Genomic DNA, 13127 nt, shown 5'->3' on the forward strand with positions numbered 1-13127 from the left:
GTGAGGCACGATGTTCATGAAGATCAGAGCTGCTTGTAAATGCTACTAGAATCAGATAGCTGCTGAGAGAAGTAAGCAGATTTTGTGCCCTCTCCTGTTCCTTGTGAATGTTGTGCTTAACTGACAGTAGTTTCAGCAGTTGAAGAGTTCTTTATCTTTTGTAAATCGATATACTAGTGCATTGTTTTTCATGCCATTTCATGTACACTACTGAGAATAGTGTACTTGTGAACTGAGTATGATACTTTACAATTACTAATACTTTAATGCTTAGATATAGAAAGCAAATTGGTTTATAATTGCTCGTACTTGTATGTAAGAACTCTGTAGGTGAAATTGATGACTTTGTTTTCTGTGAGGGAACTACACAGTTCTAGGGTAACTAACATGTTGTCCTGCTCACAATTACTGGTTAGCAGTCTAGGATTTGTGGTACATAAACTTACTGAACTTAGTACTTTCAATGCATTGATCAATCAAAGCGAAATATCTTAAATGCAATTTTTCAGTGAATCCAATTCATCTGCTATGGAATACTAGCACTATCTGTCAATTATTCACATTCAGTATTCACAGAATTTGATAGTATGGTAAACAAAATATCTAGCAAGCTCTGTATTAAACTTACAAAAACATATTTTTTAGAAGTACCTATTATGGAGAATTTCCAACATACATCAAAGTAGACAGAACAGTACAATGAACCTCAAGCACACATCACACGAACCTTAGATATATGGCCAGTCCTACCCCATGCACATGCTCATCTACTTCCTCCTCTTATATTATTTTTTTTTCTCTTACGTTATTTTGAAGCAGGTATCAGACATCGTTTCATTCATAAATCTTTTCCTATACGTGTCTCTAAAAGATAAGAATCACCCCCACCTTTTTAAATGTAACCACAATACCACTTTCACACTAAAAAAAATAACAATTTTTTTCATATCATCTAGTGTATATATTTCCAGTTGTCTAATAAATGAAATTTTCAAAATGAATTAGTATCAAAGTAAGGACTACACATCATGATTGTAAAATATCTTTTAGTCCCTTTTAATATACAGTGTCCCTTTCCCATCTCTGCCCCTTGCAATTTATTTGTTGAAGAAACTGGATCATTTTTCTGGTAGTTTCCTATAGTTTAGATTTTGATGATTATTCCTCTATCCTCTTTATTTCCTACAGATAGGTAGTTGGATCAAGAGAGGCTTGAACAGATTCAGGTTTGATATTCCTCCCACTCCCGGTAAGGCTATTTCATAGGGAGTGTTCTGTTCTTTCATCAGGTGGCACATAAATGCCAGTTACCTTTCTGTGATATTAGCAACCAGCGTTGCTCAATGAGCTCATTAAGAATTACAGAATGGTAATCCTGTTATTCTTTCTTCATTTATTTGCTAGAATACTTCTATATAAAGAGAAATTCCTTTCATCTATTTAGTTATCTTATGGTATAGTTCTTATAGAAAAGACAGGGTAAATGCTCAGTTCTCTCCCCATCCCCCTTTTAAACCAGTTTTCAGAATAATGAATTAATTCACTGTCATCCTCAAACTGTGATCAGTTAATTTATCATTATGAATTCATGGATTTAAACACATTAATAATATTTCAATTTACTGCACTTTTCTTTTAATTCATGGTCTAATACATTAGTCTAATGGGTCTGTTGTTGGCTACTGAGAGCCACTTCAAGTTGGCTCCTGGGTTCTTTTGACATGACCCTTGTGGTTGCTCTCTGAGTGATTATGCCACCAACTGGATATTCATTTGCTTGATTTTTAAATTTTCATTTTTAGGGATTGTTACTTAAATTTAAAAATTTTGTTTAATAATTACATAAAATATTTACGTAGTTCCAAAGTCAAATGTATAAAACAAGGTAAATTCAAACAAGTGTAGTTTTTCTCCATGTCTGTTCTACTTGTTTCTTTCCTCCCTTTATAGATAACCATTTTTTCAAATTATTGTTTATTCATCTATTATTTTTTTAAATGTAAACAAATAGGTATATGTATCTGCATCTCGCCTCTTTAATAATAATAGCTTACAGTATGTATCCTTTTTTCTACCTTATTCTTAACATTGTATCCTGGAGATTATTTCATAGCAATATTTAGAGATAGTCTGCCCTCCATTTTTCAAATAGCATAGTACTCTATTGTATGGATGCATTATAGTTTATTCAACCAGTCCCCAATTTATGGACATTTGAGTCTACTCCAGTTTTTTTTTTTTTTTTTGCGGTACACGGGCCTCTCACTGTTGTGGCCTCTCCCATTGTGGAGCACAGGCTCCGGACGCGCAGGCTCAGCAGCCATGGCTCACGGGCCCAGCCGCTCCGCGGCATGTGGGATCTTCCCGGACCGGGGCACGAACCCGTGTGCCCTGCATCGGCAGGCGGACTCTCAACCACTGCGCCACCAGGGAAGCCCCCAGTTTTTTGATATTACAGATAATCCTGCAATCACTAGTATGGTACATGTCTTTTTGCATATTGCTCATGTTCCTGTGAGATAGAATCCTAGGAAAAGGATCGATAAATCCAAGAGTAATACCTGTGTAACTTAGCTAGATAACGTGAAATATCCCTGAATAGGGGTGTACCCCATTGCGTTCCCATATGACAGCATTCTTTTCCCTACAGCCCAGCCAATAGAGAATGTTGTCAAGCTTTTTCATTTTGCTGGTCTAATACAGGTGGGAACGTATGCCAGTGTAGTTTTAATATGCATTGCTCTTATTTTAAGTAGGACTTGCATTTGGCTTAATTTTCCTTATAATAAGAGTTTACTAAATATTACTAATTAATTTGAGGTTTTTTTCTTTGTCTAAAAGAATGTAAGTGTGGGAGATAAAGTTCTCTATGGTCTCTATGGCGTAGTGGAACATAGTGGCTCAATGAGAGGAGGCCACTACACCGCTTACGTGAAAGTGAGAACACCCTCCAGGAAATTACTGGAACATATCACTGGAAAGAAAAATGTACCTGGTATGCCATCCTAAATTTATTTTATTCTTAAAAACAAATGAATTCATTCTTCCTTTTCTGGAGGAGGTAAGTTCTTTCATGGATACTTCAAGTGGATTCACTTTAAGTGAGGAAAACCTTTAAGAGTACCTAGATAATCTTAAATATCATAAAACTGTACCCTTCAGGTCATGTGAAGTGACACCCAGTTTTTCAAGGTGTTAAGTCATTGTGTATTGCAGTGGAATAGCATTTTATTTAACAATACCAATAGTTTTTAAAGACATACCAGGTCCTCAGACTAGAGTTGGAGTTGAAAATTTGCTTCAGCAAACTAACTGTGTATTTTCTTCCTTCTCTTTTAGTGCAGATGCCCTTTTCCTTGAATAAATAAATATTCATAAGACTATCTAATATTTCACTAGATATTTAAAGTAAATGATACTAATATTAATGCTTTGAAAGAGTTCATTTTGGAAGATGTTTAGCCCAAGAAGAAACAGCCTTATGCAATAAAGTCTAGCATTAGAGTTTGTGATAAATGTGTTGTCTTTAATGTAAGGTCAGAACATACTTATTGTAAAATTATATTTCTTTTTGTTTTGTTAGGTTTGAAAGAACCTGACAGTGAATCAGCAGGCCAGTGGGTCCATGTTAGTGACACTTACGTGCAGGTGGTTCCAGAATCGAGAGCACTTAGCGCACAAGCGTACCTTCTTTTTTATGAAAGAATATTATAATTATTTGTTGATTGTTAATGGTAATGGTTATTTAGATCACTTTTATTTAAATGCTGCAGCGACAACCATTATATGCAATGTGTCTTTGTAGTCTTTTCTGTAGGAATGGCATGTCCCTCAAATGCTCCTGGACATGTTTACCATTTTGGTGAATCCTTTTAAAGTAAATTAAATTTACTAAAGCTTTCAAAATTATATTCTTAAAATAAATGTAAGCACATGTTTAAAAACATATTTGTCCTGGCAAAAAAAAAAACCCACAGAATTTACAGTAGTAGAGGAAACTCCTTTATAATGTGGCTTATTACTACAAGCATTCAGAAATGATGCTGGCTAAGTCAAATCATTCCTTTAAAACAGTGTTTCCCAAATGTGAGTCAATACCACCTTTCTGTTTTCATATATATATGTATATATATCTCCTATGCCATTGTTTACTTATTATTTTTAAGCTTTTTAAGGCTTTTTAAGCCTATTTTTAGCCTTTTTAAGCCGTAGTCTTATTTTGAGCATATTCTACATTTTATGTGCTAGTTACATTTTTTTCTAAGAAACATTAAAATAAATATATAACTAAAGAAAAATTGCTCATTCATGTAGCACTTCACTAAAAATCATCTCAGGGCTATCCAGTGGTATATTACACTGCTGTGTGGGACACATTGCTATAACATATACTTACACAATTGGCATACTGACCTTGTCATATTTTGTATGATTCAACCATATAAAAAGGTACCACTGTAGCTTCAGTAATATGGATTTACAAATAATATACTGGTTAGCTTATTGCTTTGAGGTTTTGAGAACTGGAAAAATACTGAAATATTTTATCAACATATTATTTGCAGCCTATTCATGATGGAGTTGAGAATAATTTGCAAGTGATTAGCCAGTCAAAATATATTTATAGATAATTGTTACATGCAGAATTGGTAAATAGAAGTTGTTAATCCATATGGGACCATAGGATACCTTTGAAATGTAAATTACCAAATCATATTTGTAAATGATAGAGAATTATATTCTTATTATGCTTAATAGGAAAATGTAATACATTTTCTAGTTCTGTAGATCAGTAAATATTAATCATAGTTTTGGGGTTTTGAGATCACCTTTTATCTTCAGCAAGCATCATCAGTAAGTTCAAATAGGTTTAGTTTTTATTTTAATGGAGCATAAAGTTGGCATTTTGGATTTTCTTTTAAAATAATTAATAGCAAACATATGGTAGTTTTTCCCCCCTAGAAAACAAATTATTAAGCTGTCAAAACTTGGCATGAAAATGTTACCATTACTTAGGCTTAAATTTTAAAAAAATGACTACTTTGGTGTTACATTATTAAATCAAAACACATAACTGCATGGTTCAAGCATCCTAATCATTAGGGCTAACGAATGATAGTACAGGCAGATGCTGGGTAAGTGCCTGGTCCTAGTTCATTCTCCTCTTGTTAAGGAAGGATAAGAATAATGGCTGTAGTTAATGTGTGGAAATATTTCATGAAGACTCTCACCCTTCTTAATATTTAAGTATATGTAATATTATCAAGGTTACCAGTGCCGCCTTTTGATATATGGATGAATGGAATTGTGATTAGTGTTAAAGATGGTAATAATATACGAAATTCAGAGCTTAAAAATGTCATTGCATAAATTGTATTTTCAAGCTGTTGAAATTTCAATAATAGTGGTTTTCTTGATTTTTAACAGTGAAATGATGGAGAAATGTATCTTTATAAGTTAAGCTGTAAACTCAGGTTGTGTCATGTAAAAGGTAAACAGTGTTTAAAGTGTTTTCTGTTTAATTGTAATGCGTTAACATTGAAGACTTCAGTACCAGAGCAGTGAAATTTTTTGAAAACTATTAGTTAATCCTCTTTATTCAAGTCAACCGTCTTGGTAATGACAATTACCATCCCCTCCCCCAAATGTAAATATTAAATTGTCTCATTTTTCTCCTAGAAAAGATACCATTAAGAGGCATGCACTTTTCATTGGATGGTCACCTGCTTCTTATTTCATTGATAGATGGATAGATGAAAGAGAGAGAGAGAGAGAGAGAGAGAAAGAAAGAAAGAAAGAGGGAAAGGAAGAAAGAGGGAAAGGAAGCAAGAAAGGAGGGAAAGAAACAAGACCATTCTTTTCTGTTGCCTCTTGGCTTATCCCTTACAGAGTTAAGTAGAGATGGTAAGTGATAAGTGAGGGCAAGAATCAAGGAAAGTGCCTAGTTCCTCTTTTCATTGGATGCCAGGAAATGAACTAGTACTAAATTTATCAAATTAGGAGTTCTTTTAAGCTTTATTCTGAATACCAGTTAAGACTGATTTTTCATTAAGTGAGTGATACATTGTAGCTTCAGAACATTACCTCAGTACTCAAATACCACAGTAGTTTTTATGCTTAACTTCACATTTATTCATTAAGTATATATTTATTCAACATCTACTAAGGGTCAGGCCCTGGGCTGACACTGTTTTAACATGTTTTAAAATGAGGAGGCCTATGTAAGTTTTAGACATTATTCTAGAAGTAATAAGATACTTTTATTTTCATTTCCACAGTGTTAAATGAGTTAATTCTGAAATCTGTTTTTTTATGGCCTAAAGTTTATGAATGCTTTGCTTGTCCAGGTCCGCTGGTAAGGGAATAAATTTGATTTTGAGATCTAAGACTTTCCTAAAGATAGCTTTTGTAATAGAGAAAGTATGTTAAGTTACACATGGATCTACATTTAAATTTTTGTTTTTATTTTGAGTATTTCCAAAGCACATTTGCAGGGGTACTAAATTGTGAGCTACTTTAGTAACAGTGGCTTCCAGATGACCTCAGGAAACAGTACAAATCAGTGAGAATGTTTACAGATCCTCAAAAAAACTACTATAGTGTTTGGCGAAATGAATTTAAGAAGTAAAACAGGAGTTTAACTAGCTTTATTTAGAAACTGGTTTATATCTAACCTCGGGTTCCCCTAGTTTTTCCATGTTTAAATGATACATTTTTGACTATATGCCAATTACGTGAATATTTTTGACATAACCAAATGTATGTTTATATTTAAGATTTTGTCATTTAATGTTTTTAAAACTGATGTGAAGGCCACCTTTTTGAGTGGCCAGGGAGAGTGGTGTCAGTTCTAAGAGCAGTTGATACCTGTTTTCTTATTGTAAATGTGCCAACAAAACTATTTTACTATGATACGTATTTAAGAGCTCTTAGTTCGCATGTTTGACTTTAGTCAATGATCTTATATGATATCTGAATAAAATTTCCTGAGGATTAAGCTGTGAAATATATCACCTTCATCTAATTTTTGAGGTATAAAATAGTATCTTGCCTACTTTTATTAAATTCATACTCATAATTTGTCTGCGTGCTACCTGAAAAAATAAGCCTAAACCAGATATGTTATGTGCAATAAAAGTGATTCTTTATATATTATCTGCTGCATTAAGAAAGACTATTTTTAGATATTTAAAATGTTCTGGTTCATGTAGAAATCCATCAATTCAAATCTATTTAAAAGATAGATGACTATATTTTTAAATTTTGAGTAATAATTGATTATATATCATTCCTACCATTTTATCTTTTTTTTTTGCAGTGTTTTTGGAAAATAGCTATGTAACTTATGGAGTATTATTTTGATGTTACTGTATAAACATGCATAAAATATTAAATTCATATTTACTTTATGTTTCAAGATTGGTCCTGGAATTTTTTTCAATGCACATTATTGACAGAATATTTTGTGTACAAACACTATATTTGCTTACTTAGTTATATTCAAAATATCCTTCCTATTTCAGAAGTTTATCGTTTCCAAATAAAATATCTCATGGGCCTCTTTCATTCAGATTTCAGTGTCTGCCAAGGGTGAGTCTTCATCCTTTCAGATGTTTCTTTGAGTTTTTTAGGCAAGATAATTCATTAGGAAACATTTTGTCTACCTTTTTGTATTTAACCTTTTTTAGGTCATGAAGCTCTTTGAGATTATAATGAATGTTATAGACCATCTTTCATATTTATTGAATATCTGCTGTGTGGTAGGCATTGGGGATACAGCATTGACCACGGGAGATAGAAATCTCTCCAAGAAGTGAGGAAATAGACATTCTAAGAAGTGAAGATTAAAGAAAAGATATTTCAAATAGTAAATGATATGGAGAAAAATCAAGCAACATTACCCACAGAGCCATATGGGAATTAAGGTCCATGGGATGAAGGATGTTCTAGGGATAAAAGGTGTATGATATTAGTCCTGATAGTCCCAAAGAGAAGCTATGAGTGTTGGAGGAAGTGGAGGGTTTTAATTCTGGGGCCCTCTCCTCACTCCTTCTAATGGCAATAGAGAGGCTGGGAAGGGAAATCTTGGCACTTACATCTTCTTAGAAAAATATATGCCCTAGATTTTTGTATGTAATTTCAGAGGCTCACAGACCCCCTGAAGCCATTTTCATACATTTTTTTTAAGTTGCACTCAGGCAGAAATATCTAAAATGTTTGCATTCCCATATGTATTAGAATAGGCTGTGTTATGCTGCAGTAACAAATAACTTCACATCCCAGTGGCTTAGCACAACAAAAGTTTATTTCTTCCTCACCCAAAATCACCGTGAGTCTGGTCAATCTGCAAAAGCAACTGTTTTCCAACTGGTGAGTCTGTAATCCTCTGGCTGATTGTCTTCTGGCTCTATCATTTTAATGCCAGGCCTCTTCACTGGCAGGGGAGGAGAACACCAAAGGTCTTGCATCAGCAATGAAATTCTTCCACTTGGATGCGTTGCGCACAACCCAGTGGCCAGAAGTAGTCACATGGGCCCTGCCTAATTGCAAGGAAGGATGGGTAGGAAAGAGTAAGTCTCCCAGGGCTCAGAAGAAAAGGAGAATGGACTAGAAGTCTCTCACAGTCTACCCTCTGGTCACCAAATACTCAGCTCTTCTTTCTACACGTGGAACACAGTGACTCCCTTTTCAAGAGAAACAGCCTCAAAGGACCATCCACCATTCCAGAACCAGGCTCTTTGGAAGTGCTATGTCAGGGCTGGGTGTTGCTCCCACTGGTCTGGAGACCCAGGAGCCAAAAGAATATGTTCTGTTTTCTACAAACTTACTGTACAGCGGTGAAACCAGTGGAACTATAACCACAATCAACATTCTAATTCAGAAAGGGGAAGACGAATGGAGATATTGTCAATCTCTTACCCTGGGCATGGGGAATGTCCATTGTTAGACCTTTCCTCTATTCCCTAAGAATTCCCTTCTCCACTGTTCTCTGTGACTCCAGACTTCACCCCTTGGAAGAATCTTTTTTTTTTTATTATCCTCCTTGGCTACATCTGAATGGCTGTTGAGGAATATGCCATCCTTGGAAGTTGCACAGCTTTGTTTCAATCTGTTTCCTAGATAATTGGGGGCTGAAGTTGTTTGTTTGTTTAAAGTTTGGAATAGTCACAATTTCTGTTAGCCAAGGCTTATGGTTTCTTTTCCAGTACCACTCTTAAAAGCTTAGTAGCCCTCTTTGTTGACGGTCAGATTTATATGCCAGTAACCATACCATTTTTTTGAGACAACTAGTTCTTGGGTTGATTGTATTTCTTTGATTTCCTACCTCCCTACCTCTCTCCTGACCTTATGGCAGGTACCTTCTGTCTATAAGCTTTGATGGGAGAGCCATCCTCTTAACCACATTTCCATCCTTAGGTTTATTTTTTTTTCCAAGTGAGAAAAAAATTAAGGTTACCTTAATTACATCCTTAATTAACTCACTGAAAATTTCCAAAATAACTATGATGTTTACACCCTTCCTTAGGATCTTTGCTGCAAGGCTGAGTTTTAATGATCCTTTGTCATTTAAAGGCTTTCTCAAGTTTATCACCTACTGCTTATCTCTTACTGCTTGGAGTTGAAAAACACAAACGTGAGGCTCAAATTCTGGTTGCCTCTATTCCCTCGCGTCAGCTTCTACAAATCAACCATTCCTCTCTGAGCTCCACTCTTTCTCATAATACCGTGCCAAATACATCCAATAGTACCCAACACACACTTATTTTTCAACTTCTTCCCCTAGCTCAAAAGTCAGTAGGTACATTTTCTGCCTCTCAGGTTATTGGGGATGACAGTTATATTAAATTTTTTACCATTGCATAATGTGATGTCCCTGTATCTAGCCTCCAATATCAGTTTCCTATGTATACCAACCAACCTCTACGCTAATGCCACATATTTTCAGTTCTTTGAGCAGCACCCAACTCCTGTTACCAATATCTATATGTGTCAGGCTAAGTTAGGCTTGTGCTTTATTAACAAATGTCTCCAGAATCTCAGCAACTTATTTTGTGGTCATTGCAAAGTCTTTCGCTGATTTGGGGCTCTTTCTGGCCACTGTTTCCCATAAGGCAACTTGGTGATCGTGGCTGACAGAGAATATACCAACCTGTAGCTGCCCCTTTATCTGCCTGTAGACTTCTTGGTTGATGTGACAATGCTTACAGTTCTTGTAAGCTTAGGTCCAGAAATAACTGTCATCACTTAACCCACAGCCCATTGGCCAGAAGTAATTCATTGAGTACTACCTAAACTTGAAGGAGGCTTAAACCTTCTGTGTGCTGTAAGTCAGTGGAGAATCAGATATTGGTGAATACTAATAATGTCTACTACATCATACAAGTGACTTAAGTATAGAAACAGTTGTTTGAATCACAAAAGATTTTTAAGTAAGAATATGCCAGTCAGTGAACATAGGTGTACCTTACTTTCTCCAATCTGGTCTAAATGGTCATTACATGCATAAAGCCCAGTTTGGTCCATTGTTTTTTTGGGTTTTTTTCCTTAATTTATTTTACTGAAGTATAGTTGATTTACAGTGTTGTCTTATTTTCTGCTGTACAGCAAAGTGATTCAGTTATATATTTGTGTAAATTCTTTTTCATTATGGTTTATTACAGGATATTGAATATAGGTTCCCTGTGCTATACAGTAGGATCTTGTTTATCCATTCTATATATAATAGTTTACATGGTCCATTGTTAAATAACTGAATTATTATTGTATGTTCTCATATTTCATTATGACACATTCTCACTACTTTCTAGGAGATGCTTGAGTAAGAATTAAAAGAGTTGTAACTTATTAAGAATTTAAACAGTTGTTTTAAGAATTATTATTTAAGAATTAAAACAGTTGTAATTTTTAATAATTTGCTTGTAGCATATTAGCTTTATATACTTTTTAATCCTCCATTGTAGTTCTACTGTGGTAAAGTAGATGTAACATAAAATTTACCGTTTTAACCACTTTTAGGTGTACAATTCAGTGGCACTAAGTACGTTCACAATGTTGTACAAATATCACCATTTCTAGAACCCTGTCCTCATCCCCAACAGAAATTCTGTGCCCATTAAATAATAACTCCCTATTCCTCTCTTCCTCCAACCCCCAGCAACTGCTCTCTGTCTCTATGAATTTGCCTATTCTAGGGACCTCATATAAGTGAAATTATACAACACTTGTCCTTTTGTGTCTGTCTTGTTTCACTTAGCGTAATCTTTTCAAGGCTCATCCATGTTGTAGCATGTATCAGAATTTCATTCCTTTTCAAGGCTGAATAATATTTGATTGTATGTATATACCACAGCTTTAAATAACTTTTTATTATATAAGTTTCATATATACAGCATTATAATTCAACATCTGTATACACTACAAAGTGATCACTACCACAAGTCTAGTTACTATTAAATAATTTTTATTCTTAAATTTTAAGATGGATGTGATATGGAACATAATAACACCTTAAAGGTTCAGATCTCAAGAAGTAGGAATATTTAATTCTGTTTCTTTTCCACATCTCATTTAACCTTTTTCCACTTTACCTTAAGGATAACTTGTTTTCATAATAATGCAAAGTACTAACTTGAATATATCCTCCCCTTCAAACACTCTGCAACGAGGGCAAGTTAATAAAAAATTTAACTTACGAAGCGCCCTGATTGTTAGTCATAGACAGCAGATTGCTAAGACTGGCAAGATGGCAACTGTTACTGCACTTTCTAATCAAGGTGCAGAATGACTGGACTGCAGCAGCTCGTGTACACAATAGCTGCTCAAATAGACACTTTAATACAAAAATACATTGTGAGAAAGTCTGGTGTTGAAATACAAGTGCCTGATGATGTCTCCTTCGAATCCTAAAGTTACAGGGAAATCCTAGGTGAAAGTAATGAGGGAAAGGGAACTATGGGACTGTAAAACTCATTTCCTGGTCTGGCAAACAGTGATTGCTGAGAGTGCCTCATTAAACTGGCAGAAGGAACAAACGTGAGTTATTTAATAATTCTCTCATTCGACAAATGGAGAACTTTCTGTATGCTAAGCAGTACGCTGGCCAGCTGGAGCACAGAGATGGAAAAAACAAAAAACTACCAGAAAACTGCTTCAACTTTACTAGGGAAACAAGCAAACAAATACAAGATGATTATAGAAAGTAGGAACATATGAAAGTTTCTCTAGGGCAATCAGGTTTCACAAGGAAGATAGAATGTTTCTCTGATTAGAAAGTTTCTCAGAGAAACTTGAAAATCAGGCCCTGGGCAAAAACTTGGAAAATAATCACAGAGCAAAATCAGAGACGACCACTGATAATATCTGGTAAATGTCCTAGTTTTTGTTCCATAAAGTGATTTAAAAAATCATACTAGGGAATTTCCTGGCGGTCCAGTGGTTAGGACTCTGTCCTTTCACTGCCCTGGGTCCAGGTTCAATACCTGTTGGGGGAACTAAGATCCCACAAACCGCAGGGCTGGCCAAAAATACCCCCAAATAAATAAAAATCGCACTAGACTGTTGTGTCATCCTTTTGTGTGTGTGTGTGTGTGTGTGCGCGCTTTTTTTGTGAAATTATGGAAAGGGTCAAAGGAACCAAATTTTCTTTTTGCCTCCAGTAATACTATGCCCTCACATTATTGTGTTGGTAGAGGTGTAATTAGTTATCGTTTCTCCCAAGATGAAGTTGTATTTTGTGGGCTACTTGGATTTGAGGACCAGCGAATCTTTAGCTATTGAGGACTTTGTTCTAACGCTGATGCAGGAGAATCTTGGTTTCAAGTGTTTCTTCAAGAAGACTGGATTTCATGCAAACAGGATCTATTCTCACGTCTATCTTTATCTTCTTTATCCATCTAGCTGTATTCGTAATATTTTATTTCTACTGTTATTTGCTCTTTCTTTTGCACAATTCCCAATGAAACAATTTAGATACTTGGTGCGCAAAAGTTTCATGTTACTCTCTAGAAAGGCACTTTCCAATATTTATTTCCTATATTTATTTTCCAATGTATCTTCGGAACAGTTTTGTTTGTAGCTTCTAGCCTGGAAATCGATACTTTTGATACCTGAACGTCGTTCATATTAAA

The 13127-nt window shown here is 35.0% G+C and overlaps 1 protein-coding gene across 8 annotated transcripts in view; it reads left to right on the top strand.

Moving 5' to 3' along the window:
- USP45 (ubiquitin specific peptidase 45) overlaps positions 1-5781 on the top strand; it is a 64016-nt gene extending 58235 nt beyond the window's left edge. For all 8 annotated transcript variants that reach the window (XM_060167858.1, XM_060167859.1, XM_060167860.1 and 5 more), the window contains 2 exons: positions 2842-2995; positions 3584-5781. In XM_060167858.1, coding sequence (XP_060023841.1) covers positions 2842-2995; positions 3584-3714 — 285 coding nt within the window. In that variant the 3' untranslated portion in view covers positions 3715-5781. The remainder of the gene's footprint in view (positions 1-2841; positions 2996-3583) is intronic.
- Positions 5782-13127: the final 7346 nt, after the last annotated feature.

Source organism: Lagenorhynchus albirostris, chromosome 12, assembly GCF_949774975.1.
Source record: "Lagenorhynchus albirostris chromosome 12, mLagAlb1.1, whole genome shotgun sequence".
Taxonomy (NCBI): domain Eukaryota; kingdom Metazoa; phylum Chordata; class Mammalia; order Artiodactyla; family Delphinidae; genus Lagenorhynchus; species Lagenorhynchus albirostris.